General features: G+C 38.5%; 1 protein-coding gene across 2 annotated transcripts in view; it reads left to right on the top strand.

Annotated features, from left to right (window-relative positions):
• The first annotated feature begins 464 nt into the window (after positions 1-464).
• Positions 465-27249, top strand: part of RANBP17 (RAN binding protein 17) — a 166580-nt gene continuing 139795 nt past the window's right edge. For both annotated transcript variants that reach the window (XM_052772235.1, XM_052772236.1), the window contains exons 1-13: positions 465-575; positions 4676-4822; positions 5809-5899; positions 7113-7279; positions 10725-10790; positions 11327-11431; positions 14164-14329; positions 17133-17206; positions 17648-17767; positions 18024-18170; positions 19305-19477; positions 22150-22343; positions 26278-26383. In XM_052772235.1, coding sequence (XP_052628195.1) covers positions 558-575; positions 4676-4822; positions 5809-5899; positions 7113-7279; positions 10725-10790; positions 11327-11431; positions 14164-14329; positions 17133-17206; positions 17648-17767; positions 18024-18170; positions 19305-19477; positions 22150-22343; positions 26278-26383 — 1574 coding nt within the window. In that variant the 5' untranslated portion in view covers positions 465-557. The remainder of the gene's footprint in view (positions 576-4675; positions 4823-5808; positions 5900-7112; positions 7280-10724; positions 10791-11326; positions 11432-14163; positions 14330-17132; positions 17207-17647; positions 17768-18023; positions 18171-19304; positions 19478-22149; positions 22344-26277; positions 26384-27249) is intronic.

The following is a 27249-nucleotide window of genomic DNA, read 5'->3' on the forward strand; positions in this document are numbered from 1 at the left end:
CCAGGTTCACCGAGAAAAGCTTTCCTTTCGCTGCCACTGTCACAATTTGAGAGTAAATTCTTCGGAAACTGTACCTCAACCTGCATTGTGCAAGGCCCAATACAGGTTTACAGCAGCACTTAAATGCGGTTAACTACTGAAAATCGCGGCCTCGTCAGCCAGGAGAGATTCCTCCGCTCGGCTGCCGGCACCAAGAGAGGAAGGAAAGCCCGCGAACGGCCGCTCGCCGCGGGACCGCGGGCCCTGCGGGGGCTTCACGGACAAAATGGCGGCTGCCGCCCCAGGCGGCCCCCGTGGCCCCGGGCCAGGCGGGGCCGCTGCCGCGCGGCGCCCCCGCGCCCGAGCACGGCCCGCCCCGCCCCGCCCCGCCCCTCCCGCGCGCCCCAGCGGCCGCCCCCGCTGCGGCCCCGCCCCGCCCCAACGGCCGCCCACGGCGCCGTCCCGGCCCGCCCCTCGCACCCGGCCGGCCACGGCGCGGCGCGGCTCGGCACTGCCCCCTAGCCCCGGCCGGGCCCGCGGCCCCTCCCCGCGGCCCGCTCCCGGCGCCGCTCGGGAAGATGGCGCTGCGCGTCCAGGTCAGTGCACCCGGCGCGGCGCGGCTAGGCGGAGCGGAGCGCAGCGCAGCGGCGGGGGCCGTTGGGACCCGGCCTGGCCGCTGGGGCGCGACGGGCCGTGCGGGGCCGCGGCCGCGATGGGGGCTGTCGTGGCGGCGGGCCGGGGAGCTCGGGAGAGCGCGGGGAGGGAGGCGCTGAGGTACGCGGGGGAGGGTGGGGGGGTGCGGGGGAGCCCTCGGGGCGGCGCGGGGCGGCTGCGGCCCCGCGGTGGCCGAGCAGGGGCAGGGGAGCGCGGAGTGTGGCGGTTCGCCCTGGCAGAGGGGCGAAAGGTGCCCGGCAGGCGCCCGGGGGAGCTGCGGGCGGCGTTGGGGCGAGCGGGAGCTGGCGCGCTCGGTCGGAGCGCCGAACCGAGGTCGCGGTCTCGGGTGGGCTGTTGTCGGGCGGGAGCGGCGGGCCGGGCCGGTCGAGGGGTGATGCCGCTGGCCTCGCCGTGGGAGCTGGAGCGGTAATGTCAGCGCGTCCGCGGGGCGCGGTGCCGGTACCTGCGGGGCTGGACGGTGGTGCCGGGCGGCTGGCCTGCGGCGGGTGGTCTTCCGCGCTGCCCATCGCATCGCATCGGCGTGGGTTCGCTTGGGACCCTCGCTGGGGTTGCGGCTACTCCACGCCTGTGTGAGCTCGCCGCACCTGCTCTCCTGTTGCCGCTTCTTCCTGAAGGCACCGGTGGGCTCCCTGCTCTGCTTCGTCCCTGAAAAACAGAGGCGGCCCCTCTCCAGGACTCGTCCGAGATGAACATCGCCCGCTGACACTGGGTCTCAAACAACAGAGGAAGAAGGGGAGAGCGGGAAAAGGGCCTCGGAAGACGCTTGCCGAGGCGTTAAAGCATACGTTGGGAACCCCTTGCGGTTTCACCGGGTTGGTGGCAGCAGGCTTTGACAGTGTTAGAGAGGCCATTTTAGGCATTTATTTAAATACTTGGGTACCAGCCATGCTGCATAAAAGGACCACTAAAATATCTTTTGTTATCACCTCATATCCAAATGGCTTTTTTTCTTTTTTTTTTTTTTTTTTTAGACTGTGGCATTTCAGCAGTTATGCCCATCCTATATAGAGCTGGTGGAACTTTCTTAGTAGAATGTTTTCAGTCAGAAAATGCTGATTAAAATCAAAATGTCTGTGGGAATTTGTGAGTGTCAGCAAAACTTTAATCGGGAACCTACCTGGTTTCCTGCCAGTTTGCTTGCCTCCTTGGCTGCCTGCCTGGTGGGTTGCTGTGGAGCTGGGCCCCCAGCATTTTTGGCCCTTGGTTCTTTCACTGGCTAGTAGGAGAGCTGCCAGGGACTTCTGAGAGCTGGAGAGGTGGGACCAGAAGTATCTGGAGAACTTTATTTAGAATATTCTTGAATATTGTGAAAGTGTAACAAGCAGAAAAAAATAAATAAACCGCAGTATCTAACCTTTTTCATTAGGATGTGAATCTGTTTCTTGGAAAAAGTTACGCTTCTTTGTGATCAAAAAATGCTACTCCTTATACAGGCCTGTTTCTACTCCTGACTCAAAGCAGCCAGCATCTAACTGCTAGATCCTCTTCATTGACACTATTGTTGTTTTCTTAGGAATCGCCTTTCAGCTATTGGTAAGGGTTTGAGTAAAGGAGGTATCTGAAGGCATCAGTTTCACGTGTTCTGTCTCACAATAAAAAAGGAATTCTGGCAGTCTTCTGTTTTCTTGATGAAAATATGTATCTAATATAGAGAGCTAGTTTTTGACTTCTCATTGGTTTCTCCGAGTATTTTTTCTTAATAAGGTTAAACAACATCTCTGTTGTTCAGCTGAGTTGCCATTGCACACAAGATGGTTGTATTTGCTGATTTCAGATTGTATTTTTTTGGTTTCACTATCTAAATCAAGGAAAATCAGCATGTTTACTCAGTACTACACATAAAATATAACCCAGAGAACATCTAGCAAGTTCTTTGGCAGTCGGAGAATTCCGAGTGATTTCTGCCCATACCTCCAGCCTACCAATAAGAAACTTTGTCATAACGTTCTCCTGAGACCAAGCGTATCCAGATAAAGCATTTCAAAGTGCTGCAGGTCATCAGTCTCAATATCCAATAAACCACCTTTTCTTTGAAGATTGTCATCTAGTTTTTGTTCAGGCTTGCTTTAAGAATTCCCTTGTTGTCCTTCAGATAAAATGCTTCACAGTTTTAACTTGTCAGCAAGAAGTTAATTCTGATCCTTAGCCTAAACTTCTGAATTTTGGTGTAACCTTAACGTATTAACACAGTGCGTATGTTCTTGAAATCCACTATCAATTCTTTGTGTATAAATTATTGCTTAGCCAGCTTATAAAGGGTTTGTTATTTTAATGCCTGTTAGTATAGAGATGATTTAGACCTTGGTGACTGGGCTGATATCCCAGTTTTATTCTGGACTTTATCAAACTTGTTGCCAAGTTTGTCCAGATTTGAAAGTCAAATTTCAGATCAACTATAGGAGGGTCTTTAACTTTTGCTGGTTATGACATGATAATTTGGTTCATGCTTCTCAGGTTATATTGGAATTGTTCCATTATGGAAAGATGCATTGTACTTTATGTCCGAGGACTATCTTTGCTAGATGTTCTTATTCCCTAATTGTTTTATCCCAGTTATGCAGTTTTTGTGTTTTATTAGATTTTCCCTAACGTGTATGCTTGCATTTTTTGAGTCTTAATTTTCACTTTAATTGGCATGGATCTTGCTTCATTTAAAATTGCATTACTGGGATTGTTACCTGTTCCTTATTTTTCCTCTGCTCTCTCTGAACATAGGGGATGGAAAAACAAAAACAGAGCATGTCTCTGCTGAGCTCAGCCTTTGAGGTATTTGATCTGTTCATTCCAGAAGCAAATGTGCTATTTCTTAAAATTTCTCCAAAGGAACAAGAACATGGCTACTTTTTGACTGAAAATCAGGGACTCTTAAAACATCGTTATTACCGAAATTCAGAAAAAGCCGATCAGCGCCAGGGACTCCGTATACACAACAACAAGAAGAAAAAAAAAAGGGAAAAAGAAGATTTTTTATTTTATTTTATTTATTTTTTAAATGATAAGAAGCGTGTCTCTAGGAAATTACATGCTTTGATTGACAAAACCAAATGTACTTTGGTTGCCAAAGACACTGTTACTGTCTTGGATTTTTAAAAGGCATTTGAGCTACTGGATAAGTGATGCTAGATCATGCTGAACCAAATCTTTTATTTCAAGTACGAAACATCTTTTTGGAAGGCCTGGTGAACAGGATTTTGACTCAAACTTTTAAATTAGGCTGGTCAAATACTGTGTATTCTCTTTTCCTCTTCTTTCTAGGCCACACTCAAGTCATGAAATTTTTGCCAGGTACCTTCTAATGATGTGGCCAGTTCTTGATGAGAGTTACATAGGCTTTGGGAACCTGATGGCTGCTAAAACTTCTGTTTGTGTAATGATTCCAAAACATGCTCAAAGGGTTCATCTCTTCTGTGAGACAGTGACTAGTAGATATAAATCGTATCCCTCACATAGGAGAGAGATATTCCCCCCACACACCACCTTTACCAAAGAGAACTTTTTCAGCTTCTAAGTAGAGAGGAATTTTAGCTCTTCTGTTGCTACTATAGCTTCTGAATTGTCCCATCTTTCACTGATATTTGCATCAACAGATACAGACCATGCTAATTTTTTCCAGGTGTAGTAATTTAATGAGCAGTTACAGCTTTTAAAATGAAATCTGGCAGAAGTTTTCCAAGTAGTGTAGCTCAAACTGTTCACTGTTCTCTATCTTTTCATCTCTCTTTGGAAAAGCTATGGACTTCCCATCTGAAGACTCAGAAAAACAAATGGATTGAACCATATTAAAAAATACCTTGGTAGCTGAGAGAACAAGAAATGGCAACTTAATTTTCAGAGTTATTTTTGGCTTCTTGGCACAGAAAGCCTCCTATTTTTTTGTAATTTAAATGTGAATCAACTGGAAAGCTTAGCATAGGTAACGGTTCATGTTACTGGTATAGTATCTAGGTTTATAAACACTTAAAGAAATCTTATGTGGTTGAAAAGTCTTCATGGAAGTTTCAGTTGTGTTCTTTCCTAACAGAGTCTGGCAGAACTAGAAGTACTATGTAACCACCTATATGAAGGAACTGATCTAGCACAGCGAATGCAAGCTGAGAAGGTACTCTTGGAGCTTATTGATAGCCCAGAATGTCTTAGCCAATGCCAGCTTCTGTTAGAACAAGGAACAGTAAGTATCTGAAAGATGTGTTATCCATAAATGTAATCATGCTCATGGAAGTCTACATAGGTTTCTCAGTCATGAGCCATTACCATGTCAGTACAATAAAGGCAAAATGCTGTTCTCTTTTTTAGTACATATTCTGTTTCATAAATGATTGTAGAAGTTTTTTCATTTGGAGGTGATCTTTGTAGAAGTGACAATACCTTGCATTAGAGATGTCAGGGACAAAAAGGGAAAGCATCTTAGCTCTCAGTACTTTCAGAAGGGTTGTAATCAGGGGTTGTGTCATATGTAGAGCAGTGTCAGGACACGGTGTGGTATAACCTGGTGTTTGAACATCACCATGTTCTTGTTTCTAGCTATTAGCTACAATGAAAAAGAAAATATTCTTTAAAAAAAAAAAAGCCTAAACTGCTTACCTGTTGTCTGTTAGTTTAAACCATTCTCCTATCATTACTCAGTTTCATTTATGGTGTTTAATTTCATGGTTAACTGTAGATAAAAGTGATAGGGGAGTTGATTCTTATTTGATAGTCCAAGCTGAGTCTACTATAATTCTTGCTGTGTTTTTCAAATAATTCAAAAAGAGAGAGAAAGAAGAGGAGGAAACACATTTAAAAATATCTTTAATCCAGGGCTGGACCCATGGTAATCATCTCATGGTTCTAAATTACCAAGTGATTTAAAAACAGGTTTCAAAACTAACGAACTCCACTGAATAGTGAAATTACTTTTAGATGAATGGTTTCCATCAAAAGGGATGATAGTTTTAGGTCTCCACTTTTTTATTAGTGCTTTGTAATTTATGTTTATTTATAATGAAACAAAGATATTACTAAAATACGTCTTTTATGAGGTTTTGGTACACTTAACAAACATAACGAAAACCTGATAACCAGTCTGGTGTATTGATTATTTATCAGGTTTTGACTTATTGTCCCTGCCTTTAATTAGCCTATTTTTGAATAATACCTTTTGATGTGTTTTTGTAGACGTCCTATGCTCAGCTTCTAGCAGCAACGTGCCTGTCTAAGCTTGTAAGCAGAGCATCTCCATTACCTGTCGAACAAAGGATTGACATTCGTAAGTAATGTTTGTCGTTAAAATTTTATTATATTAGTTGGATCTAAAACTTCATGTTAGCACAGTAACCATTCAGTGGATAGTCTGTCTTTTCTCTAGGTCTCCATTTACCAAGCCTGTTTTTCGTAAGGTAGTCGTTGTGAGAAAATGAATATGAAGGTGATTGTGAGATCTTTCATCATTTCTCTGCAATTAACTCACAAATAACATTACCTAGTTTCAAAATTAAAAAAAAAAGTTAGCTCAGATTAATTCATATTTTAAGAAAATACTCATTTTTTTCAAGATAGACTTGGTATTTATCCCACAAGATGCTAAAGAGATTTAGTTCATGTTTGTAAAGGATGAACGTTGCAGATATTGCTAGGATACGCGCCAGTCACTTGCATATAATACTGCTCATGGTCAGCTCTTAACATTTGTAGAAGTCATGCCAGGGCAGGTTCTTACTTGCAGGATTAAGATCCTACAAAATTTTCCTTTCTTTTTAGGATCTACGTTAAAGTCATTGCTCTATCCTAAAAGAGTAAGCACGTACTTGTTAGGTCTTTAATAGTGAAAGGCTTTGCACAAGGAGCGTTTGATTTGATTTAGATTTTTAGAAAATCTGCACTGTTGTATCAGTTCTGTGGATAGTAGTACTCTGAAATGCATGGCTGAGAATCCGCTTCTTCTGATAAAAGATTTCAATGTTCTTTTAGGTAAGAATTGAATCAACTTTAATTTTATACTTTTCAACAGCTTTTGAAACAGGTTAACTTCCTTCTAGTCAGAGAGGAATTCTGCAGCTGTAATGTGCATTACCTAAAGGGATGTTCTAGATTGAATTGAGAACATTCAGTGGAGACTCTTGCCTGAAAAAACTTTTGTGTATCTTGAGTTGGCTGGGAGAGCTGCTATTGCATAGTGAAATAATCAGTGCCCAGTATATGGGACCATAATGAAAAATTACTCTGTTTTACCTGCCAGTGTTCTCTTAGTTCACAAACTGTTGTCATATGTGTCCTAGAATAATGATCATGTATGTAATGTGCTTTGTGTTATGAAATGTTTAGATGTATTTAATGATTTAACATAACTTACAGTTATTGTACTAACCATAAGAATATAGGTTTTTTAAAAAAAGTCCATGCCTTAAGTTTCTATTAGAACCATTTAATTAATTTTCTTTACAGAAGACTTGTGTTGCTGATTTTAAAATGCTTCTTTACAGGAAATTACATTCTGAACTATGTAGCATCTCAACCCAAACTGGCTCCTTTTGTCATCCAAGCTCTTGTTCAAGTCATTGCTAAAATTACAAAATTAGGATGGTTTGAGGTCCTAAAAGATCAGCTCATCTTCAGAGACATTATTGCTGATGTAAAAAAATTTTTGCAGGTAGGAAACAATCGTTCACTTCTGCCATTTTTTTCTGTTTGGACCTCTTCATTTTTAGTGATTGGTGTGTTGTGTCATTTAGTTGTTATACACTTGGGTAGAAAAAGTGTGAAGAGCATTGCTTAAAGCAGATCAACCCTACAATGAAGAGCCAGAGCGGGTTTGATACTTGTGCAAGGTTGTGGGTTTTGATGCCTCACAGTATTCATAGCGCTGTCATGTTTTTTTGTTGGTTTTCTTTTTCCAAAGCACTTTTTCATAGTGTGGTTGTAAAACGTCAGCCCTTGTTGTCAAGCCATTCTATTTAATGCCTTAATTTTTTTCAGCTGATGTGGAGATACATTTCTGATAGCGTTAGCTCCAGTTACCTGGTTAGAAACACTGGTACTGCACCATCTGAAGAGTAAGACTGTCAAAAGCTTTGAAGCATGAGTCTGATTGTGATTCTTGTAATAATGACCACTAAAATTGTGCTGAACTGTTCAGTTCTAGAACTAGTTCATGTGTATTTTTTCAAGTGCCTGTCATGGATGGTTGATCAAAAAGGTGCCTTTATAAACTATTTGTTGGAGTGTTCGCTGTAGGGGTCTTATTTTGTTGCTTTTCTGGGTAAGTAGTCGGACTATGTCTGCACTTTAATTTTTAGAACAAATCACAGATACCCCTGCTTCTGCAGTTACTGAGGAAAGCTTATGTAAAGATAGAACTGTGGTACACAAAATTGCAAGACACTGTATATATTTGTTATGTGGTTGTCGTCCTTGTTTGCCCCATTCCTTTTTCACTTTATGAGAAATTGATGATTCATATTTGTGTGCATGGGTACTTAGATACCTGCATATATGTTTGTTCTCTCTACATAAATGTAAAGCGGAGAGAAAGAAAAAAAAAAAGACATTCTGTCTCTACTAGGATTATGGTGTACAATATAGAGAGATAGATAATAAATTTAGAATATTTTTATAACTTTATCTATTTTAGCATATGCATTTAAATCTAACATATCACAAAAACTATGCATTCTAAGTAGGGATATGGGGAAGTTTGGGAGGAAAGATCACTCATTTTCCCTCTCCAGTAATTGGATGAGGCAGGAATGTTCTTGTTTTACATTTCCTTCCACATTATTTCCTGTTCCCCCACTGCATTGGTCACTGTCACAAAGAAGATGCGTTACAGAATAGAGAGGTGATCTTGGAACATAGTATTTGAAAATTGGAAATAATTTCTGCTAATGTCAGAGTGCAGTCATTCATTACGAACTGCTCACTATGCAAATTTACATGTCAAATCTAGAGAAAGTACTGTCAGACCCAGTGGCTAAAGATACAGAATATACAGCATCTTCTGTGAAGTAAGTTTGGAGAAAGTGATTGGATGTCATGGGTTATTAGCCAGACTTGGTTATTTCATACATTTAACATGTATAAAAAGGTTCTTAAAAAGTTTTCTGGGAGATGGCTAATCTGTTTTAAAAATTAATACAGATTAATCTTTCTGAGTGTCTATGTGAATGTAAAGCCTAGTACTTATTTTGAGAAAAAATAATCAGAAAATTTAAGCTATTTGGAGATTTACTTCCAAAATGATCCATTATGTGTGTATGTGTTGGTGATCCTGGCAACTCAGCAAGAAAATATGAAGTTAACAGTTTGTGTTTCTTGCCCATGAGTTTCTCATTTGTTTTTCAGTCTTTGTTTATAATACTGTTCAAGTTAATGTACTTTTTGAGTTACATTGGGAATGTCTAATAAAAGATAAGTTGCAATATTCTGTTTATTAAAAACAAACTCAAGTATACTTCTCCACCATTTTGCAGTTATTTTTATGAATGTACTGTAATTGGATTTTGCATTTATTATTAAAATGATTGCAGTGTGACTCTTCAGTGTGTAGCTCATTAAAAATAGAGATTTAAATACAAAATTTAGCTTCTTAAGAGATTTCTTTAGTTAAATTAAGAATTCCTGTAGAAAAGAAAATTAAGCCATAGATCTATTAGTGAATTTAATTTTAGATAAAAATTGAAAAAATAATCCCTAAGCAATACTAATATATGTTAATAATTAGCATATGGTAGTTTCAAATACATCTGCATTAGCATTCCAGATTGAAGTTCATCCAGTGTGAATTTGAGTGTGATTTAATATAGAAAAAGGGATTAGCAGCTAGGTCTGCAGTTCTGTTCCCAACTCCTTTGTAATTTACCACACAGCTTTTCGCACCTGTGAAAAAGGGGAGGTTGCATTTTCTGTTTTTGCAGGTTTGTGTGATCTAAGGAACATTCATACAGACTATTTTAAGAATTTAAAATGTAAAAGAAAGTTGTGTTCAAGTTACAGTATAGGATGTTTAATCTTACTGAATGCAGATAAGGCAGCAATATAAATTTTTCCTGAGAGTTCTCTGAAATTTTCTCTTCTGATTTGCTTTGGTGCAAGTAATAGTACAAAATAGTTGACAGTGAGAAGTTAGGCCCCTTGGTAAGTAGCCACATTCTTTATTAGTTGAACTTTGGGTGATCTTCAGAGTTGCAAAAACGAGTGTGGTTGTGACAAATACCAGGAAAATTTTGGCAAGGATGGCATTGCTTTTTGGACACCAGGAGAGCCGAAGCTGCAAACTGCAGCTGTGAAAGTAGGCGTAGAGATCTTCCCCCTGACTCAATGGCAAGGCCTAATTGCAGTTGATTTTAATTGTTTTTAACGAAGCAGATTTCATTTTTCTGTAAATGCTTTGTAGTAGCTCAGTGAAGACAGCTAAATTTTATTAATTAAATGCAAAATTCTGCATTGTATCTAAATTTCAAAACATTCCAAGGAGTTTAAATACTGATGATCAAATCGCACCCTCAGATGCAAATGTTTGACGCCTACTGCCTCACTTCCTAGTCACAAGTTGTCAGAGATGGAATATATCGTTCAGTTCAAACCAATGCATTGTATACTACTGTGGAGAGAAGAGAATTAGTTTTTTTGATAGGTAGCATTTCAAAACTATTTTTTTTTCTGAGAGTGCCCTGTGATCTTTTTCATTCATGCATAGCGGAATGTTTTTTTTAATGGTTTGAATTCCACGCAGCTTGCCTTAACAGTTCTAGAATACTGAACAGACCTTTGAGAAATGTGTAATAGTGAATTTCCAGATTGCGGTTACTTAGAGTCTATTTTCAGATGGGTTTTTGTTATCACACAATTCTTAACATTTATGATGAGGTTTGGGCTTTTTTTCAGAGCTAATTAGGGAGTTTGAAGGTCTAGTTCTATTAATGTTGATAACATTTGGCATGAAAGCCTTCTAAACAGCTTAGGATACCTCAGCCTAAGAAATCTTCTTGATTCTAGAAATGTTGGAAAATACTAAATACAACCTGATTCTAGAAATTTTGGAAAATACTGACTACAAGCTGTGATGTTTGAGCAATCCTATCTGTTTCTTTCTGTAGGGCACTGTGGACCATTATATAATAGGAGTAATGATTCTCTCAGAACTGACTCAGGAAATGAATCTAGTAAGCATGTTTGTTTTTTTTTCCTTCTGCAAGGGATGTATGTATTGCTGATAAAACAGTGTGTTAAATGTTTCTGCCCTTCATAGAAATGGTTGGAGAAACATTTCTTAAGCATGAAGAGATGAACACACTTTCCTCCCCCCACCAAAATGTATAAAGAGACAATAAATTCTTTGTGCAGGGACCCTACCTGTACCAGATACGTACCATATCTGATATGGGGTAAAGTTTCTCTCATCACAGTCACTAGAACTAGTGAAGCAAAGTGAATGATCAACTTTTTCAATTGTATTTCTGCTAATGATTTTCTTTTGCCTACATCTTAACCTGAGGAAGTGTCTCAGACCTTTCCATCCAGAAAGAGAGACAACCTTGAAGGGAAAAAAGGAGGTGCTTCAGGAAATTGTCAAGATCTATATTTGGTGCTGGACCATAATTTTAATTTCTAGTGTCAAATAATTAATCTGCCAGATATACCTATCATCTGGTTTTAACAAAGAAGGGAGCATTGTTTATTTTGTCCTGACTTTTCTTAGGTGGATTATTCAAGACCTTCAGCAAAACATCGTAAAATAGCTACCTCATTCCGTGACACCTCTCTAAAGGAGATACTGATGCTTGCGTGCTCTCTTTTGAAGGAGGTGAGGCTCTTTATAATTGAACCTAAATTGTTAACATCATAGTTGTCCCACTTTGAGTCCTTAATATTTTCTGAGTTGATGAATTCTGTTCTTAAATGGATTACATGACACCCAATTAAGCTCGAGTGACCAAAAAAACTTTCAAAGACAAAAATTAGTCTTCCTCCCTCTGTGTCTCTCTTGCTGTCTCTCAGTCTTTATCTCTGTACCATCTCTCTATATCTTGCTGTAAAGGATGAACTATCTAAATTCTGAGCTTGTCTTCTTTTTTGATGTTTTTCTTAATTTAATTGTATCTCAGTTTTGCTGGGCCTACCGTCTCAGTATTTGCTAAAAGAATTATGTATTAAACTAGGAGTGACCAAGAAGAAGGACAAATTCTCTATATTGTGGTATGACAGTGCAGTCAAATCTGGCCAAGGTGTTTTTCACTGGTTCCCTTATCCTCTCTGTAACGTTTTGGGGTAATTCAGGCTGCAGCCTCTTAAGAGCCTTGACAGGAGGTGGTGAAGAACAGCACGCTGTAAACTGGGTCTCTCAGGACCTTGTAGGTTGAACTGAGATCAAAGCTGGAATTTACACTTTCCATTTTGTGCTGATCAAGGCCTTCCATAGCAGTGCAAGTGGCACCATGACGTACCATTCTACTTCTCTTAAGCTCAAGCAACTCTTTGCTTTTGAGAGCAGGTTGTTTTTTAAATGTTGCCTGATTTCTATTTTGACTTATTTGGGAGTGCTGGTTTATTCAGTTTTTTTGAAAACCAGATGGATTAGGTGTTGAAATTTGGACACAGGCATTTAAGCTAAGAATTTAAACACAGATGCCATCACAGTGGGTCAGTAGATCATGGTAGCAATTGCTTTTTGGCTAAAGGTATATTTCTCAAGGTTGAGATATGTGATTGAGATACTGCTGTAAAAAGCAAGATAAACTGTGTTAGCTTAAATTTCTTTCACAGTATGTTTTCAGTCTAACTAGCATGTTTTAGCTTATATTTGCAGTAAGTTTAAAGGGCACATGTGGTCAGCTAGCAGTGCTCAGCTAACAGGCAGTATATTTTTTTAATATATAGAGCAATTAAATAATGTGTAGGCCCTCACCTCTGAAGAGGGAATCCTCTGCTCATGTGCACAGGATGCTTTAAATCAGTGTTGCAATTGCATATTAATGGAGAAACCATGTATAATTTAAAAGAAGAATTGGATATTTTTGGAAGAATCTTCTTAGGTATAGCAAACCCCATTACACATCAAAACAATAAATGCATGTGTGAGAACCTGTATCTTGCGGCAGCCACATCCTAGCTCTCTTCAAGTTCAGCTGGACTACGAGTACTTTTTTAGTCTCTCATATGTTGAAAGGTTTGTCTGAGTGACATCACCCAGATTTCCAGACAGAAATATAAGAAAATTATAATTAGTATCTTTGTAATGCTAACTTTAGTATAGGGAGCTGGTTTTAGAAATATTTTAGTGTCTATAATACATTGAAAAATACACTTAACTAACAAATGTGGAATCACTAAAATAATTCCAAGAGTTTAAAAGTTACAGAGAGGATTGGTAGCAAAACAGATTGTGTTTATACAAGACATACAGAAATTCAACGTTGATTTCAAAGCCAAATTCATCATTCAGTGTCAATTCTAATGTGGTGCAACAGTTTATTATCAAGTTAATGAGGCATCTGATGATATACAGTTGATTTTAATTCCTATCATCTGAATTTAAAAACTTTTTGTTAATAAACTTGAGAGATGTGACTTTGAATCTATATAAGGGGCAGATGAACTAGATAAAGTTGTTCTACTTCCATTTATTTCATTGTTTTTCTAGACAAAATTTTGTCAGTTTTTAATGTTCACAAACTGCATTGGTGACTAATGAATTTGAGGTTTGTTTTCAGTGCCTTTATATTATGCGTGTAATCTTGAGGTAGTAATTTCTTTAAGATAAAATGTTATTTAAATTATTATTATTATAATTATGGAAGGGGATTGATAAAATGTGTTCTTACTCACAGTATGTTGAGTGTAGACTTCCAAATCCCAACAGTTTGTTTTGCTTACAAAGTACCTTTTTATTCTGACACTACAGGGGTTATAAATCAGTAGAGACACACTGACAGCTGTATTTATACAGGTGTTGTAAATAGCTACATTCAGATTACAGACTGTTCATTTCATTGTTTTTTAATGCTAGGTTTTTCTAGACTTGCCAAAGGAACAGTCTTTGAGTATGCATACTGTGAAACTCATACTGTTTAGCAGCCTGGACATCAAACTGAAAATAACCAATTGTTGAGATATTTTTTACCCATATGATGTATATGACGTATATTCCAAAAGTAACTGAAAGAGAAAAACATCAAACCTTACAGTTTAATTTTTGCAGTGAACGTTAGCACTGTTTTAACAAACAATATCAGTCACATGCTGAGTTTTACCTAGAAGTATTTTATGCAAAAGGATTATTTCACCAGGCTTTTAAAAATTATTTATAACTCTGGGAGCTTTAGCTTGACATGGTAGAGGTCTCTGAGGTGGTAATAATGATTTTCCCCTTGCCTTTAAGGAAGGACTACCTTTTATTGTTGAAGGATTTATTTTTCTCTTGGTATGTGTTCTCTTGCTTTGAACTTTGCAGTTTTATATCTGTACATTTTCCTTTTCAAAATTGTTTTTAAAGCATGTTCTGTGCAGGTGACCTAACAAGATTTCTTTTCTCCTTAGCTCTTGGCAAAACCTTTAACCCTTCAGGACCAACAGCAACAGAGTCTAGCAATGCAACTTTTGAAGCTTGTACTAAACTGTCTTAATTTTGATTTCATTGGAAATTCAGCTGATGAATCTGCAGATGACTTATGCACTGTGCAGATTCCAACAAACTGGAGAACAAGTAAGAAAGGCTCATAAGCGTTAGCAGTCTGAAGTCTATACCCGGTGGATTGTGTAACTTCTTTTGTCACAATACTTGCATATATAAAATAATTTTTCATGTGGAGTAGAGTTTTTTGCTCGTGAGTTATTGATAAACCTCTTCTGCTATTTCTCTCGCACTTTTGCTATTGTTATTTTTACAGATAGAAATAATAAATGTAGTCTGTAACATAGATATTCACACTAAATCAAATTATTCCAATTAGACACTGAATACTATTCTAATTCCTGGCATATGAACACCTTGAAGACGTACAGCATTTGTAGCATGTCTGTTTTCTCTTGTCTTCTTCCTGATGAAAAAAACATGTGAAATTTTTATTTAGTGTGCTTTTTTGCTCTAGTATGTGAGCTTGTTAATGAAGGCAGCAGAAGGGTTGTATCTTGGCTCTTAGACTCTAGAGGTTTGACTTCCTGGGCTTATACAGTGCAGATGGCAGTCTAGTATAAATGTGTCTGTGGTGGGTTGACCCTGGCAGAAGGCCAGGTGCCCACCAAAGCCACTGTAGAACTCCCCTCCTCAGCTGGACAGGGGAGAGAAAATATAATGAAAGGCTCATGGGTCGAGGTAAGGACAGGGAGGGATCACTCACTAATTACCATCATGGGCAAAACAGACTCAACCTGGGGAAAATTAGTTTGATTTGTTACCAATCAAATCAGAGTAGGTTAATGAGAAATAAACCCAAATCTTAGAAACACCTTCACCCCACCCCTCCCTTCTTCCCAAGCTTAACTTTTCTCCCGATTTTCTCTACCTCCTTCACCCCCAGCAGCACGGCAGGATGGGGAACAGGGGTTACGGTCAGTTCATCACACGTTGTTTCTGCTGCTTCATCCTCCTCAGGGGCAGGACTCCTCACACTCTTCCCCTGCTCCAGTGTGGGGTTCCCCCCATGGGAGACAGTCCTCCATGAACTTCTCCAACTGAGTCCTTCCCATGGCTGCAGTTCTTCATGAACTGCTCCAGCGTGGGTCCCTTCCACGGGCTGCAGTCCTTCAGGCACAGACTGCTCTAGCGTGGGTCCCCTGTGGGGTCACAAGTCCTGCCAGCAAACCTGCTCCAGCGTGGGCTCCTCTCTCCACAGGGCCACAGGTCCTGCCAGGAGCCTGCTCCAGCGCGGGCTTCCCACGGGGTCACAGCCTCCTTCGGGCATCCCCCTGCTCCGGCGTGGGGTCCTCCCTGGGCTGCAGGTGGATATCTGCTCCACCGTGGACCTCCATGGACTGCAGGGGGACAGCCTGCCTCACCATGGTCTTCCCCATGTACTGCAGGGGAATCTCTGCTCCGGCGCCTGGAGCATCTCCTCCCCCTCCTTCTGCACTGACCTGGGGGTCTGCAGGGTTGTTTCTCTCACATATTCTCCCATTGCTGCAATTCAGCAAGTTTTTTTTCCCCTTCTTAAGTACGTTCTCCCAGAGGCGCTACCACTATTGCTGATGGGCTCGGCCTTGGCCAGCGGCGGGTCCGTCTCGGAGCCGGCTGGCATTGGCTCTGCGCGACATGGGGGAAGCTTCCGGCAGCTCCTCACAGAAGCCACCCCTGTAGCCCCCTCGCTACCAAAACCTTGCCACACAAACCCATACAGTGTCCAAGCTGGCTTTAATGAAATTACCTTGGGGAACTCACACAGTTTAGCACTAGCAGCATGGAGCTTCTTGTAGGCTAATTTATCCTGCTTCTTGGCAAAATAAATGAGCCTGACTGGAAGTCTGTTCTGTCTAGCTAAAGCAGCTACACAGTTTCCCATACCTAAGATGGGAGGTTTAAATCTGGCTTACCTGTACAGCATGACAGTTTAGTGTTTGATACTCCTTATTTCAACAATACTATTCTTGATCAGTTTCCATGCTTAACACAATTCCTTCTCCATTAATGTACAGTAGCCTCTAATGGCAGTGTGAGGGATGAAGAGCAATAATATATGGCAAGCAGGGGAATACTGACAAAAGACTGAGTTTGGGCAAGTGACAGTAATTTCACAAGGCACCCTAGGAAGGAGAAGGGGATAGGTTTCCCCAAGATTTTAGTTCAGATATTTTAATTGTCCATGGAGGGATCTCCCTGTAGTCATTAAACACAGAGAGTGCGTAAGGAAATTAACCTTTGTTTTGTGATGCTTTATTTTACACAAGTCTTCATATAAAATAATACTTATAAATGAAACAACTTTGAAATGTTACTTTATTTGTGGGATTACTTAACTATGAATTATTGGTGAACTTTTTCTAGACTGTTGTTATCCCTTCATAAAATAGGGTAATGTTATAGTTCATTTGATGTGATTCTACAGTGAATTGGTAACTTGGTGTTTAAAGTATTTTTTTCCGTTTATCAGTTTCTAGACTTCAGGATAGTCTGTGGAACTTTTCTTAAAAACTCGCCTTTGTATAAATACAGACTAAACTAATCCTTAGTATCTGGAACCTGTCTTGTCTTAGTGTACTACTGTAGTAACCTGAAGAAATCAGTTTATGTACATCTATTACAGAACAGCGTTCTGTAAGCAACTGACTATTGCATCATCCGCAGTTTAAGGGAAGTATTCTTTATGAGCTATAGGATAGATTAAATGTGATAAAAAGAGAATAGTGCTTTGTTTAATGTTGTACAATTAACAGATTAATGCATCTATTCATAGTTTATTCTCAACTACAGTGATATCTCTTACCGTTTTTGTTAAGAAGATGATTCTATTAAAATGAAGATACTTAATTATTGCTTGTAGAGAGTGATAAAACCAACTTATCTTTTTCCGTAGTCTTCCTGGAGCCAGAGACCTTGGACCTGTTTTTTGATTTGTATCATTCCCTTCCACCAATGCTGTCTCAGTTAGTAAGTGACATGTAGTGATTTACACTCAAGTAATTACGGAGAATAGTCTTTTTACATCTATACTTTGCCAAAAGACCCTGTTTTATTTTGTGCATTAGCATGTTATGAGTCCCCTGGCTCAGTGCCCAGTCACAGTGTCTTTTCTTTGAACTTCAGCCCCAGTTTTCGTTTCTGAATCTGAAAGCATTCAGACCCTTCCTCCCCCAATTCAGCACTACTCAGCCACATACAAAACATCCACCCAATTATTTTGATGAAGTCAGAAGCTGTTGTAAAAGGGAATTTTAAAACTGAGCCGTATTGTGTTCAATGATCGTATAGACATTGCTGCAAAAATAATCTTCAGCCACAGAATGTACTACAGATGGCAGTAGGTTAAGAGATGATTATTCTGAAAGTTTAAATTTTTTTTAATCTTATAGTATTTTTTTTATTCTTCAGGCACTTTCTTGTTTAGTTCAGTTTGCTTCTACAAGGAGATCTTTATTCAGCAATCCAGAACGTGCCAAATATCTTGGTAATCTAATCAAAGGAGTGAAACAAATACTTGAAAATCCACAGGTATCTCTTTATTTTTTATTTCATTTATTTGAAATGCTAAAAGAACTGTGGATTTGTTTTTCCAGTTACAGTCTTCATTAATCTACTGAATCTATTAAAACCACTTTCAGCCAGACATCTGTTTGCTTTGATTTTCTATTCAAAACAAAGCAAAACCCCTATGCAAATAAAATCATCACCCAATTAGCAATAGTGCTCATAAAATTTCTATTAGACTAAGCTGTTAACTTTTAAAAATTTGCTTCTTCAAATTTAGGGTTTATCTGATCCGGGTAATTACCACGAATTCTGTCGGTTTTTGGCTCGGCTAAAGACAAACTATCAACTAGGAGAGCTAGTAATGGTGAAAGATTACCCAGAAGTCATCCAACTTATAGCAAATTTTACTATTACTAGCCTACAGGTAAGAATATATACAGAAGTGTTCTCTTTTCTTCAACTCTTGAATGACAGAGAGGGCTGATCCTGGTTTTCTGTGTTGGTGTTTTTTGAGGAGGTGGTGAGGCTTGTCTTTATGTAAAAATATATTTTGTCAGTGATGTAACTCAGATTTCTAAACGTTCTGGAACTGGTTCCCACTCTTATGAAGTTTTGTAATGGGAGCAGATTTAAAGAAGAAAATGACAACTGAAGTAGGAGAGATGTATGTTAATTCTCCAGCCTTAGTTCTCACCCTCAAAAAAAAAAAAAAAAAAAATCCAACAAACTAAACCCTTTATCCAGCCCTAAAATGCTTACACCTATGCTCCCATGTAAACTTTGAAGTGCCTAAACTGACTAGGCTCTTGAGTTCTGCTTTTGTGCATATATATATATATGTACACACACACAGTTCCCTGTATGCTGAGCTGCTGAGTGCAAAGTTCCCATCTGAGCTGGATTCAGAAGCTATGTGGAATAATGTCTAAATTTTTGAGGGACCCACATTTCTATGAGAAGGACACATATCACAGGATCAAGATTCTCACAGTGTTAAAAATTTTACAGATTTGAAACACACCTAGATAAAGGCATGCATACTGTTTGAGTAATACTAGAATTGTTATTTTAGCATTTTCTCCAGAGTCCTTCTCTGGTCTTCAGAATAACAGCTGAAGATAGTTACCTTTAGGAGAAGATTTTGACCTTTGAATTCCTGAGTTGCCAATGGCAGCTCCATAAGCTTGGAAGAGAAAAGAAAGTTGAGATGCATTTCTGTTCTTTACATTTCCTGTTAGGTGGCTCTAGACAGTTTCCCACTCAACATTTAGGATTTTTGAATGGCCCTTTTGTAGCACTTAAATCTCACCATGCACTGTGTAATAATCTAGGCCTAGCTCTGAGTTTTGAATCGTGGATTTCACTTGAAGGAGGTGAGAGTGCCTACAAGTAATTTTGGATCTACTCTATAATGTGTGCCGTAGTATGTCTCAGTTCTGACCGGGTCCTTCAGTAGTTACGTGAATGAATAAGGCTACTTAAGATGAAAGCATCATGTTTCGCAACTAGAATTTCACACTGGGATGCTTTAACAGAAGTATGTTTTGTTTTCTTATAGCACTGGGAGTTCGCTCCAAATAGTGTTCATTATTTGCTAACTCTGTGGCAAAGAATGGTAGCATCTGTACCTTTTGTGAAAACGGCAGAACCCCACCTCTTAGATACATATGCACCTGAGATAACAAAAGCTTATATTACTTCTAGACTGGAATGTGTTCCTGTAGTTATAAGGTAAACTTGTAATTGCAACTTTAAAACTGTAATATGGAATGTTTAATTTTCTGATTTGTTGCATATTATATTTTGGTTATGTTTAAAAATCTAAGTACACTGGTTCTGATTACCATGGCAGTTTCTTTAGATGATCCTAATTGGCTGATAGCATTTTACTCCTTTTGCTTATTAAATCCAGGCCAAAATCAAATGTAAATTCTAATTGTTTTTTCTCTCATGGGCCTTTGTGTTTTGAAAAAAGTCTATCCCCCCTCCCCCCTTTTTTAAGACTATCTAAATTAACTATATTGTTCAGCTGTGACATGTTTTCTTGATGAGTCACTTTCTAGGACCATGGAGGGTAATGGGGGAAAGCAGAATGAACCCCATGCACAGGAAAGGGTGAGACTGAATAGAACAAGCTAGAGAGTAGCATGATTGAAATTGGCCAATTTAAAATTTGTTAGTTCAAATCTTCTTTTTATAGTTTAAGTAAATGACCTTATAGTCCACACTATAATATAGCAAACAAGAAAAAAAGTGTTTAGATTGCTGGAAGGATTTAATTTTCTCCAGGGGCTTTTATGAATTCCTGCTGGTAGGATCTCCTGTCAGACTACGGGACTGCAGAACAAGCCACATCTGCTTTTACTTTTCAATTTTACATTACTGAGATGATGTCATTTGTTCAGTTTGTGTGAGGAAGTGCATTCAATTTCACCATTGTTGTCCTTTTGTCTCAGCTTAGCCAAAATCTCATGTCTGCAAATTACATAATCTGTCATTTTACTGTTCAGTGACTAAGCTATAGTTGGTGTTATTTGCCTTATGTTATCACCATAGGTATGTTAAATGCTGACTTCCTAATGGTTCAAAATCGTGAGCTTCTCTGTCATTGTCTCAGGAACAAGAATTAATAGTACCTAGCGGAGCTTCCAGTGTTCCAATGCTAGGACAGGGAAGGACAAGCAGCTGATTGCAGGTGCAGTCAGTTTTCCTGGGCCTTCTCTCAACCAGCCTATGCTTCTTTTGGCATTTTTAAGTTATCGTCTCTGTTCAGCTTTTCTGTAATGAAATCTCAGGCTTGAACCTTCACGTCTCAGCTTGCTTCTTTACTGAGTGGTACATTCCATATCAGCTTCCAGACTTGAAGCAAACAGTAGGGCTGAGCTTCTGGGTCAAACAATCTGGCATGACCAGCTCCACTGAAATGTGCTGTTGCCTTCATCAGCATCACCATCAGCACTGAAAATTCAGTTTCTTTGTTTGGCACTGATGAGAGATTCTTCTGGATGTCATTGTTACGTTGTGGAAGATTAAGCTTTCTAATCTGTGAAAAAAGACAACAGGGAAAAGATGAGGAAAGCACTGATCTTCTCTTCTACCAGTCTGTATCATTCTTAAGATGGTCCTGGTAATGCTGTTGGCATGTATCCATTCCTAGCTCTAAGTGATTTGTGTACCACTGTTGTATTGTCTTATTGTCTTATGTGATGAAGATCCTCGGTTGTGGCATTTCTGTAGACAGCAATATCAAATGTAGACTTTAATATCAAATGTCCAGACCATTCTTGAGAAACGTGGGATGTCTGGGAGCTGATTTTGTAAGACTTCTTCTGTTTGCTTCAAGGAGATTAATAGATATCTTTGCAAACAAATCCTGTCTGCTGGAATGACCATTGTTCTTACAAACCAGTATAGTTGATAAAATCACCCTCCATTCAGGAGCCTCCAGCTGGTCCTTCAGACAGAGAAGTAGTTTGGAACAATGGAAGGAAAGTCACTTTTGCCCTTTTGGAGGGTTTGAATAGGTATTTTCCCTTTTGAGTAAGAGTGAGTGAGGAACTAATGATTCCTCTACAAAGGGTCTGCAAGAGGATGCTTTTCTACAAACTAGAAGGGGAACTTTTATTTCAGATATTTGTAAATACCTGAGAAGAGGTCTGTTTCAGCCCATCTTGAACATTAGGATTTTCAGCTGCTCTGTATTTTGCAGAGTTCGGACGTTAGCGCTGTTAGCTTTGTTAGCTTTTTGGATGTTATCTTTATCTGTAGATTTTGTTGCCTGTGCAATAAAAGGGTAACCTTCTGATGAATAAACCTTTCCTATTGTGATTCATGTAATGAGTACAGTTACACTTTATGGTAAGACTATTGGTCTCTTTGTTGTAGGCATTCCATAGGGTCACAGCTTGTTTACAGCAGAATAAAATAAAGATTCGTAAAGAAGTTGCATGGAATTTTACTGAAGCTTGCTTGTTGGCTGTGGTATCATGGTCTTGTGCTTAATTTGATGAATATGCAAAATCTATTTCTACTAAGTATTCCATTCTTTCCCCCCATTATCCTCTGAGAAAGATGCTGCTTGTTAATACTCTATTCAGGCACAGTGGACCTTAGTTCTTCAGGATTTATTTTTCTGTGTTCATACTGCCAACCTCATCTCCTCTCTTCTTTGCTTTTTAAAATATGTGTTAAGAGGAAGGCACAAGTAGAATACTGTTCTGTGTTTGTGTGGATGTGCATGGGTATGTATGTAAATAAAATGAGATCTTCTGTATCTCCGTTGTATTCACCAGCTGCTAAGGCTTTTATAGTTCAGCACTTCAGTGACAGTGGTATAAGATCTGGATGGGAAAACAGCTTTTAAGCAATAGTGGCTAAGTGGTCACTTTTTATGTCTATTCCAGAGATGGCTTAGAAGATCCACTGGATGATACAGCTACAGTTTTCCAACAGCTGGAGCAACTGTGCACGGTTAGCAGGTGTGAATACGAAAAGACCTGTACACTTCTTGTACAGTTGTTTGACCAAAATGCACAAAACTACCAAAAACTATTGCACTCTTCTAGTAGGAATCCATTAGAAATCACAGTTCAGGAAGGTTAGTATTTAATTTTTAGACTGTGTTTTATGTGCCAATAACCGTATACTTGCATATGAAAAAGCATAGTGATCTTATGGCAGATATAACTAGACCTTTTCTCAAACTAGGAATTAATGATCCAAGTCACCTTGCACTGCATTTTCACTACTTGTCTTTGTATTAAATAGGATACATTGGCAGTTGTTTTGTTTGTTTTAACATCTTGTTACGTCTTTAGAATATAGGCATGAGAGCTGTAAAAACTTTTAATTTCTGAAAATCGACATTTTAGTGCCTCGGGTGCCCTCACGGGAACCAGCTGCAACTTGATGAACAGTTTTTGAAAATGAAGATGTTAACTTTTGTTCTTTTTGCATTTATCTGTCTGTAAAAATTAATGTAACATTAAAAACCTTAATTTATTTTATACAGCTCTGTTAAGATGGATTGCCTAATTTTCAAGAAACTCAAGTTATTTATTGTAGTCTAAGTTGTAAAAATAATAAGTACTTTTTATATTTTTTTTTCATATACCTGTTTCGGTCCTGTGTCTCACTTAAATTTTCTTTGTAACGACTGGGTCTTTCCTAATATAGTTATCTTATGGCTGTTGCATCTTTACATGGATAAAGGGTGTTGTTTTGAAAAGGTGAGACAGGTTACTGCATAATACAGCTGTTTCTTTGCATGCTATTAAATGTTTGTGATTTATTTTGCTGCTTTTTTGTTGAGTTTGAATATGCTGATTTTCTTCTATGTAGGAGCCATTTTTTCACTAATTTATATAAGACCTCCTACTTACCTCATTCCACTTTCTTCCATGCAACTGCCAACTTTTATTTGGGAGAACTTTCATTAATGACCTGATTTCATTGACCAGCTGCAGTCTGAATTTGGCCCCCCATGACTGAGGAATGGAATATAAAGGGAAACAATCAGCTGGAGTCTTTCAGTGTCAGTCCTCTGGGGATTGCCATTATGCGTTAGAAAACATTTGATGCAGTTTAAATATTGTGTTTCTTTTCTGCAAACTAAACATTTGTGCTCATATTGAACAATAACTGTTATATCCCCTAGATATACATAGTTAAATTTAGATGTTTAATGGCTTTTAATGTTACAAAATAAGTTAATGTAATATTAAGATCTCATTTTATTATACTGTCCTTGCTCTCTGTATCAATAGCGATGCGGTCATGGTTTACTAAAACAATAATCCCCAAGAAATGGGTCATTAACAGTAGTTAATGATTACTTGTGATCTATGGTAATGACTGATTTCTTTGGGATTATTGCTGTTATAAACCATAATTACAGATTATTACAGCAATAATTATTTTCTAAAAGAAAAGATGTTGTCTGCCTCAGTAATTGCAAAAGCAAATGCGCTGAAAATTTTAAATAGTGAAGGTATAAATGAGGGAAAGAAGTCATACCTATTAATTGGTATTGTGCTAAGAGAAGAGCACTATCATCAGAAAAATAACTATATACTTAAAAATAAGGTACTGCAATTTGTTAAAAGGAAGACAGGTTTTTATTTTAAAAAAAAGCTATTGGCCAAAGTGGTGGCTCTTTGAACCAGCTAGCACCACTTCACAGTTGCTTTTTGATACCGTCTTCAAATGGCCATTCTTTAGTAGCTGTTAATGCTAAATTCATTTGAGCAATGGCTGTTCTCTTAGGTGCTTCAGTTCCTTGGTGTTTTGCTAATGATGGTGCAGTCTTTTAGTGTCCTAAATTAACAGCTGTTTGTACTGCAACGTGTAGTGTGTAATGGGGTTTTCCTTGGAAGTGTCCTGTTTGTGAAGAAGCAGCGGTCTTGAAACAGGGAAATATGTTGGTTGGTGGACAGCTGATACTGTTCTTCCAGATTATTAGGAATGGAACAGGAACAATATGAGAGGATATTTAGAAGTCTTCCTCATGTATCTTGTCTTGTCTCAAAAGTTAACACTTGTTCCCTGTCACAAAGTGTTTTTTGTTACAGATCTCAGACTGTATTACATATTTGTGTGGTATTTTTTAAAAAATAAGACTGAGATTTAAGATAAACCTGAATGCTTTCCTGTACTTATGTTGAAATCATCTGCATGTTATTCCATAATCTGCATTATCTTTTTGTGTATATTTGATCTCAGCATCTTTTTTATGTATAGAACACACTGTACTGAAACAGAATTACTTATGATGTAGAGTCACCAGAGTCAGGCCATAAGGATACTGGAACACCTCAGAACTATTAATTGTTTCTGGTTTTTCAAAATATAACAATGCAAAACAGGAGGGAAATTAAGTGAATTTTATTGTTATGTAAATGAAGACTAGTTTATCAGAGATTTGAAACAAACATGAAATAAGACTTTTGGTAGATACCGTGCATGTCCTGCTATGTACTTAGAAATAACCAAAATAAAATATTGTTTTACAGTCATAACATGGCCTCATTTGTTTATCTGTACTTGATCCTTTATGTTAAACTTCAAAATGAGTTCAGAAGGCACTTTATTCATCAGGGTATTATCTTTACTCTTGTAAGTTATGCTGTTGTCACTTGCTAAAACCCTGGTAATGAGGGCAAGACATCTTCTAGTTTATGTAAATATCTCACTTACTGAGAAGCCTTGTTTGTAACTTGATTTAACTTAAATGGAAACTTTTCCAAGTTGTCTTTGCTGTGTTATTTTCAACCAGTTCATTTTAATTTATTACAAAGTGTATTTGACCAAATGAAGATGGAGTCTAAAAATAGCTTTATTGTCCTGTAGTCTCAGTGCATTTCAGTTGAGGAAGAATCCTTTAGTGGTATCCTGAAGTTTTAACAGGTCTACATGTTACTTTGCTATTCAGGTCTTAGTTTTGATCTTAATTTAGGGGAAAATAGTGCATCCTTCCTGAGAGAGAATACCATTGGTTACTGGAGTCACAACTTAAAAAGCTGAAGCAGGAACCTATGTGGCTTGAGTAGGTATCAGTAGGTCAAATTTAAAGATACTCCACTTTAATGTGCCAGAGATTAAAATAATTCAGGTTTTGCAACATGGCAGTGATTTTCCAGCAGAGGCAGGCCAAAAGAATTCCCCTGAGTTCAGTGTTTGTAAACTTAACAGTTCCATATTTATTTATAAAGCGGGATTTCAGTATTTGAAAATCTGTACAGAATACAGTACATACACAAACTCAAGGAGTCATTTATGGAATTTACAGAAATTGTGATCCTTGCGTTGTACTTTACTTGATAAGGCCTTTTCCAGTGGATCCTGTAAGTGCTTTAGTGGAAACTGACAAATAATCTGGAAGATGGAAGGCATGACAGTGTGGCTTGAAATGGATGAGCTCTGTCTTTCAAATCCTTTTAGAAAACAGTCCGCAGAGACTTTCAAAACTATGTGGTGGTTCACAAACTCTTTTCTTCAAGAATATGTCTGACTTAAAACAAATATTTTCTTAAGTGCAAATCACTTTAGCTAGTAGTTTAATACTACAAAGAATTCTTTATTTGAAATAGAAGTAAGAAACAAGTAGATTGTAGTGAGTCTCAATTACTTCCTAATGCTATGATAAGTAGATGTAACAGCCCCACTGTAGATAAAATTGTTCCATGCCTTGAAGTAACTTGTGGCAGGCAAGTGAGGATACTAGGTTAATTGTATATCTAATCTTACCAGGCTGAGTTTGCTTAATTTGTATTTTAGGTTAATTCTTTTGTGTTTTATTTATAAGCATGTCCAGGTTAATAGGCTGTTCTAGTTTATCTGTCAGTTCTGCTCAGAATTTTTTGTTACTTGGGTTGTCTTGGTAGGTTTTAAATCTGGTAGAGGGAGAAACCTAACCGTTCTCTTGACAGCATTCTGCAGTCTGACACCTTATAGAACTGCTGATACCTTATGGAAGTGTATTGTACTAGCATAATGGTTTATAATCATTAACTGTTCTTTCTTTTTAATGTCAGGACGTCTGGCATGGCTTGTCTATTTTGTGGGTACTTTTGTGGGAGGACGATTAACATACACTAGTACTGATGAACATGATGCCATGGATGGAGAATTATCCTGTCGGTAAGTATTGCTTGTTTTGAATTCTTTATTCTGATTTTTTTTTTTAATGACGTTTAGTATCAGCAGATATTTTGAATTTAAATGTCTCAATTTTTGTCCAGTTTTTGGATGGTGGGTGCTCAAGGTCTGTACTGACTTTCTGTGGATTGAGACCATTCTGCTGGCTTTGATCTTTCCTGATTCATCATCCTGACCAGTGAAGGAGCCATTAAGGCTATCATTTCAAAACTATGTTTCAGAGGAAGGAAAGAAGATTAAAGGCAAATATGTCTCTTACTATAGGTAGTGTTTAGATATGCCCGTGTAGCTACCTGTTTTCATTTGTGTGCTATACTTGTATACAAGTGTTAATTTTATTAGCTGTGAGCTATGGCTATTATTTTCTGCACTACTTCCTTTACATTAGTGATTGCAGGTGAAGAAGTGCAGAGGAACTGCTGGTTAACCATTGAAAATTTAGGCTTATTTTTAGACTAGAGCTTGGAATAAAAAAGAAGTGTCTAGATTTAAAAATATGCATGCTAGAGTCTTCTTTCTACAAGTTTTAGGGCAAGGGGTGAGCTAGGGAGTATTGTGAATGACATGTATTCCTTGTGGCAAACACAAAGTATGTGGCAAACACTTCCTTAATCCTTGTTTTCACCCACAAGTGTGTTAAAAAAGGCATGCATATTTGATCCTGTTATTTACGTCCACTAGCTAACATATGAATAAGGACATACAACTAGAATTGGATAAAAAGCTTTACATTTTCTCTTTTGTTTCTTGCCTTCCTAATCTACCCTGGGGCTCTGTGGTGTTAGCAGTCTTCCACTATGTTTTTATTAAAAGTGAGAGGTTTTAATATACAGGCTTACAGATGAAGT

This window comes from Harpia harpyja, chromosome 20 (assembly GCF_026419915.1).
Source record: "Harpia harpyja isolate bHarHar1 chromosome 20, bHarHar1 primary haplotype, whole genome shotgun sequence".
Lineage (NCBI taxonomy): Eukaryota > Metazoa > Chordata > Aves > Accipitriformes > Accipitridae > Harpia > Harpia harpyja.